The sequence below is a fragment of the Agelaius tricolor genome, unplaced genomic scaffold (genome assembly GCF_023055355.1).
Source record: "Agelaius tricolor isolate 1412-34295 unplaced genomic scaffold, bAgeTri1.0.p SCAF_12, whole genome shotgun sequence".
Taxonomy (NCBI): domain Eukaryota; kingdom Metazoa; phylum Chordata; class Aves; order Passeriformes; family Icteridae; genus Agelaius; species Agelaius tricolor.
This window is the reverse complement of record NW_027269272.1, coordinates 26,228,371-26,234,811: the sequence shown is the minus strand read 5'-3', so window position 1 is coordinate 26,234,811 and position 6,441 is coordinate 26,228,371. Positions and strand designations below refer to the sequence as shown.

The window sequence follows — 6,441 nt, the reverse complement described above, 5'->3', positions numbered from 1 at the left end:
GAGCACAGCTTCACATGTGTTTTAAGAGGGAAGCAGATTTGCATGTTCTGTACCGGTTACTACTGAAAGGAATTTGCTCTGTGCTCTGCGTGCGTTGTTGGTCTGCTCTAACTTTGGCCCTGGGAGATCCAGTTCAGACACAGAGCCACTTGGCAGTGGGACAATATGAACACTATATATAGGAAGGTTTTAGTTAGACCCAGGTCTAGTGCCAAACAGAGGAGCAGGTGCAGCTGACACTGATGATGAAGGTGTGGGGGAAGGAGGGGAGAACAAAGGTCCTGTCCAGAAGCACCTGACTAGTTTGAGGGCCCAGGAAGGCAGATTGACCTCCCATGATTTGGGTTCAGTGGTCCTCCCATCCCACAAGCTCCAGGGTTCACCATCACATCCCCTTGGGCCTGTATTTTTAGGAGTTCTCAGCAGAAGTAACAAATACAGGTGCAATCCTTTAAAGTAAGGGAGACCTTACATCTGCCCCTTCTCTGGGTGAGGGGAGCACAGTCCCACCCTGGCTGTACTGACCTGGGCAGGCCACCACACTCCTTTGCCAGGTCTGATGTCAGGTTGCCTTCAGCTTGTTTAGGAATGGTGTATTGAGCATTCAGAGGGGCAGGGGAGCCCCACACCAGAGAGCTGGATAAACGTGGAATTAAGAGATGAGAAATCGTCTCCTAATTTAAGATCTGCCCCAAAGACTGCCTGGCTTTTGACTAGTCATATTATCATACTACTTACCTTATTATCATATCATACTATTTATATTATTATACTACTGCTGTCCTGCCAAACTTAAAACTGCACTTAGACTTCCTGCTAGCGGGGCCAGCCATGCACTGAAGGGCCTCAGAGGATTTCCTGGGTGTGAGGCAGAAAAATTACCAACAGTCTGATTTTGTTTGGTTGGAATAAATTTATTTCATCTGTCTGTAAACAAGGTGTTTTTAATAGTTATGGCATTTTTTGAAATGCATATTAAATCAGATGAGTTAGACTGTATCCCAGATGTAACAAAGTGCAGGGAAAGAAATGGACAAATCAGCAACAAGAATTTGTTTAAATCTGTACATTATCCACAAGGCCCAACAATAGAAGCAAATACTAGAATGTCCCTAAGGTAGTGCCAGTCAAAAGAAACCCTCAGAGTCAGTTAAAATCCATCTCACAATAGCAACAGTTCATTTTTTTTTTTTTTAACAATAGTATGGCACAGAATACATATTAAAAAATTCATCACAAGACAGCCAAGTCAGTTATTCCAACCACTACCATCTCCCATTTATTCTTTAGTATACAGAGTTCTGCAGTTCTTGCAATGGACATACAGGTCAGAACAGTGCCTGAACTGAGTTTGGTTACAGACATTTTCAGATGACTCGTGCACAAGGCAGCTCACTCCATCATTTCTGCAGCAAGGGTGTGACAGGCCAGATGAAGATTTTTAAATTTGAAATGGTATTTTGACAGTTTAGCTTACAAACTACCGACCTTCATCCAAACAGTGGCTTCAGAGCAGCCAAACTCTGCACCACTAAGTGATCTGGCAGAAAGACTGAAGCCAGTCATAGCTCCCAGGGTAGCTGAAGGTGGCAGTTTTCCACAATGACATTGCAGTTTCATATTAAAAAACAAAAACACCACCCCCCACCCCCCCGACCCCCAAGCTGCAAATTAAAATTGGTCCTATGAGAAACTGAAACCAGACACACTCCAGCTGGTTATACCAGGCTAGCTAATGGCCACAGTGGCAGCCTTGCACAAGTCAACTACAGAACAGGAGCTGGCAAAAAAAAAAAAAAAGTGCCTGAGCTATTGTAATGATGGAATGTCTGGGGAGTCCTTAGGATGGTGGTTTAAGGTCATGGGAGGAAGTACATCTGTACCCTTTCATAGTTTTGTGATTGCACTTGTTAAGCAGTACAACCTTCAGACAACATCAAGAAAAAGTAAGAGACTTAAGCCTACAGTGAAGTGCAATGACAAAACTAATGTGACATTAATAGCTTTTGAGTGGCAAATTGGTTAAACAAACCAGGCACTATAAAAATGGGTGTAAGCAAACACATGGGTTTAAAAAACAGAAACAAAGAGAGGGACAGAAATGAAGATATGCACACACTTTTTTCCTCCCAACCGTGCTCTGTGAAAGGAAGACTAGTGAGCTGTGACTTGCTCAAAGTGCTGAAGAGGCATTGATCAAATTAGATTGTACAATCGGCACCTTGTTTAGTATCTCAGTTGGTTTAGCTGTCAATATCATACTAATCGCTAAGACGAAGCAGAGCCTACACTTGGCATGTTCCCCTCCCAAGTTTCAAGTTATCATGCATATCATCATCATGGTGGTGCCAGATGGGCTCGGTTACCTACAGTGGTTACAGAGATGAACAAGGGGGAACTGGAGTTATGACAGTAGGAAATGGGTAAATAAAAAAACACAAACTACCATCTACGGTCTGGTAGCACTGAGCACAAGCGGGTGGTGCTGCAGACAGCTGCTAGGTGGATGGGGAGAGGCTGCTCAGACATCAGACCTCCTCAGGTATAAAGCCAGTTCATATGCTTTCTTGTTGAGTGTCCCTCCATGGACACCTTCCTTTCCCATGACTATAACCAATGCTGGAGTACACAAGGAAACAAAACAGAAATGAAAAGAATTAAAGGGAAAAAAAAATAACACCTTTCCCCACCAACAAAGGGATACAAAGGAGACACAGGTTCATACCCCATCACCCTGCATTGCTAGTAAAGTTTCCAGAATGTAAGGTTTAAAGCTCACCGCCAGGAAAATTTAATAGCAATCTTCCCCTAATACTTAACAGTCTGCCTAACAACTAGAACCCAGAGTCTCTCAAGTATTTTGCCATTGAGTATGCCTTCTTATTCAATCCGCCTCCATGGACCCCTTCTTTGCCCATTACAAAGACCAAGACTGAAAGAGAAAAGAAAAAAAAAGTTTTTAAAAGAGCGTGTTAGACATGGAAATAATGCAACTTTTAGGCAGTGCAATAAACACCCTCAAATTCAAGATTTAGTAGTTGAGTATTAAGCTATTTTAACAGTTTTGTTAAAACACAGATGTAGAAAGGGCTGGGAGAAAGTACAAGCTATCCTCAGGGATTTTATCTAACTGTGGAAGCTTTAAGATTTCACTGCTGAGAAAAATGCCACCAGCTATCAAAACAGCATTACAATGCCTCTCACCATCACTCATCACCCAGCAAGGAAATCCTGGCAGCAGTTTAAACACCTGTAGGAGCAGGGGTACAGTGCATGTGTGGCAAAAGAAAATTCCCATGATCTGGAACCAGAGTAACTGCCCTGATGCTGGTAAAAAACCCCAAAGGGTGAGTTGGGCTGAGACTTTCCATGCAGTAACACAGCTGTAAACCACACTTTTTACATAAGACAAAACACAGGGACAATTGTCATACTGAGGCTCTCCCCACTCCCCCAGTTCCAGCAAGGTATCCCAGATTATCTGGTAAAAGGAACACTGGAGGCTCACCAGCAAGAGCCACTGTGAGCTGCCATGAGATATCCCCCACAGGGAGGGGGACACAAGGAACACTGGGCTGCTACAGGCCAGGGACTGTTCACCAAGCTGGGAATGCTGCAGCCAGTCTACCTACACATGATCACACAATGGGGCCTCAGGTTGCGCCATGGAAAGTTTAGGCTGGATATTAGGAAAACTTCTTCACCGGAAGGGTTGTGCAGCCCTGGGCAGTGGTTGAGTCCCCACCCCTGGAGGGATTTAAAAGCCATGTGGTTGTGGCACTTGAGGACATGGGTTAGTGGTGGCCTTGGCAGCACTGGGAGAAGGGGTGGACTCTATGATCTTGGAGGGCTTTTCCGACCTTAATGACTCTATGATTCTATCTCCATAGCAATTTGCCCATAAAAGCTTAAGACAGTTCTCATTGTCATTTCACAAGTCAGAACTCTGCTTGTTTCACTTCAGTGCTGCCAACCCTCTTCCTGCATGCCTGCCCTGGGCTTTAGCCTACAGACATCTGCTCTGCCTTTGGTTTTACACCTATTAGCAAAAGTCTTGTCATTCATGAACCTGTTCCACAGCCAGCCCAAAAATGCTAGCCCAGGTGTTCCCAACGTAAGGCACACCACTACTGGACGTTATTTCATATCCCAGATGAGTGCCTGCACCATAATAGATTTTACTGGAAGTTAAATGAAGAGCACAAAGGAGCAGGTGTATGACAATGAAGCACATTTCTCAGTGGTACCAAACTGGACAGGATTTTTCTGCCTGGACAGACTTTAGCAGGCTCAATAGGAAGTGCAAGAAAAGTTAATGTAGAACTTTTTAGTAGGAGCAGCTCATACAAGAGATTCACATCTTTGCAGAATAAACTTTCCATCAAGCAATTTACAATGAGAAAGCTTGCAGTCACTGCCTGTCATTAACAGACCCCTCCTGAGCTTCAAGTATGAAGTGATGGGATACCAGCTAAGCCTGCTTGGAGCTGCAGCCTGCTTTTTCCTGCTTGTCACAGACCTGTCAACTACTGCACAGCCTGGTGCTGGGCTGGGATGCAGGTGGGAACAAGGATGAGTATAATTCTCAGTCAGAAGTCAGCTAGAGCACTGCCATCCACTCCCTTGCATCATTTCCCAAAATTAGCCATTAAATACAGGAGTTTGGTTCTCCTAATAGCTGGAGTCTATACTTAGGGTCACATTCCTAATTTAGCTATCTGAAGGTAGAGAAAAGGGTGCTTACCTCGTCCAGCTCTGCCTACAGCAACATTATATGTCGGCTCACCACCTTGACTCTTTGTCCTGATGTCCATTGTGCAGTCACCATCGACATACAGGCTATCTCTGATCACAGAGCACTTCTTTGCACCAAGGGTCAGACCATTGGTGAAGAAACCCTCTCGGTCTTTTCCTACAACCATATCTATTTCTCCTGGCTGTCAAAGGAAAGAGCTCAGAGTTAGCACGGAAGGGTATATTGCTGTAATTTCTATTTAGAACTGGTCCCGTCTCGTGTGGAGAGGCCGAGGCCGTGATTTCCCCTCGCTACCCGCAGGAAGTGCTCCAGAACACAGGGCTTTGTTAGGCGCAGTCTGCGCTGCTCCGCGGTGGCTGCGCGCGGGGGAGCCTCTGCCTCAGCGATTCCGGGCCCGAGCCCGTTAAACGGCGCAGGGCGTCTGCCGGAGCCTGACCCCGGGCTGCCGCGGACTCTGTCCGCACCTGTCCCGGGGGATCAGCCCGGGGCCTGCCCGCACCCGCGGCATCAGCCCGGCTGCGGCCCGCCCGCGGGGCCCGGGCTGCTCCCGCCGCCGCGGCCCCTCCGCCTGCCCCTCGGGAAGGGCCCCGGGCCCGGAGCCTGGGGGTGCGGCGCGGGCCCGGCCGCACCGCGGCGGCCGCAAAGTGCAGCGTCACGGCGGGCCCGGCCCCCCGACCGCGGCCCAGGCGGCCCCGCTCCGCCTCGGCCGGGACCGGGCCCGCCGCGCCCGGGGCGGGGCCGCGTGGGGCCGGGGGAGCCGCGCCGGCGGCCGCGCACGGCCCTTCTCTTCGGGCGGCGGGGCCGCGGAGCCGGGCGGGCCGGGGGCGCGGGCGGGCAGGGCGGGGGAGCATCAATGGCAGAGCGCCATCTTGGCGGAGAAAACATGGAGCCGGCGGCGCGGCGGCGTTCGAGCCGCCTTCCTCCGCCGCCCGCCCCGCACCGGGCCCGCCGCCCGCACCCCCCGCCCCGGGCCGGCCGCCGCCCCCGCCCGCGGCACCGGCCCCGCGCCGCTCCCGACGCGCACAAAAAGGCGGCGCGGGCGGCCGGGCCCGCGCCCCCCGCCCGCAAGGTGCCCCCGTCCCCCGGCCACGGCCCGAGGGCCCCGCTCCCGGCCCCGCTCCCGCCGGCCGCGCTCCCGCAGGCCCCGCTCACCGTGATGCTCTGGAAGATGCCGCCGGCCGTGGCTGCCCAGACGTACTTGGCGTCGCAGTAGCCCACAATGGCGGCCTCCTGGCAGCAGCCATCGCACATCAGGTTGTCCACGTAGCTCTGCCAGCCGGCCATGATCGCGGGGCGGCGGGCGAGGGCGAGCGGGCAGCGGGCGGGCCGGGGGCGCGGGGCGGGCGGCGGTCCCGGCGGTGCGGCGGCGGAGCGGACCGAGCGCTGCGGCGGCGGCGGCGCGGCCCAGCCCAGCCCTGCGCTGCCGCGCCGGGGGCGGGGGGAGGAGGGGCGCGGCCGGCACCGCCCCCGCGGCCGGGGGGAGCGGGCCGGGGGCCGGGGCGGGGCTGCGGCCGGCGCCGGGACCGATGCCCGGTGCTCGATGCCCGGGCCCGGGGCCGCTCGGCCGCTGGAGATCGGTGCGGGCAGTCCCGGCACTGCTGCGGGGGCCGGCCCAGCCCGGCTCGGCCCGGTGGAATTGCGGAGCGGGCGGTGCGGGACCCTCCCCGCGCCCGGCTGGGACCGCG

At 52.8% G+C, this 6,441-nt stretch overlaps 1 protein-coding gene across 2 annotated transcripts; it reads right to left on the bottom strand.

Moving 5' to 3' along the window:
* Window positions 1-893: 893 nt before the first annotated feature.
* On the bottom strand, window positions 894-6,189 carry PFN2 (profilin 2). 2 transcript variants are annotated; one of them, XM_071438303.1, is made up of 3 exons: window positions 5,909-6,189; window positions 4,745-4,937; window positions 894-2,619 (listed from the first exon to the last, which is right to left on the bottom strand). In XM_071438303.1, the coding sequence occupies exons 1-3, from the start codon at window positions 6,038-6,040 to the stop codon at window positions 2,522-2,524; spliced, it is 423 nt and encodes a 140-aa protein (XP_071294404.1). In that variant the 5' UTR covers window positions 6,041-6,189; the 3' UTR covers window positions 894-2,521. The 2 variants fall into 2 exon arrangements, with proteins under 2 accessions (XP_071294404.1, XP_071294403.1); XM_071438302.1 differs by having other exon boundaries at window positions 2,603-2,932; window positions 5,909-6,180.
* Between the last annotated feature and the right edge of the window lie 252 nt (window positions 6,190-6,441).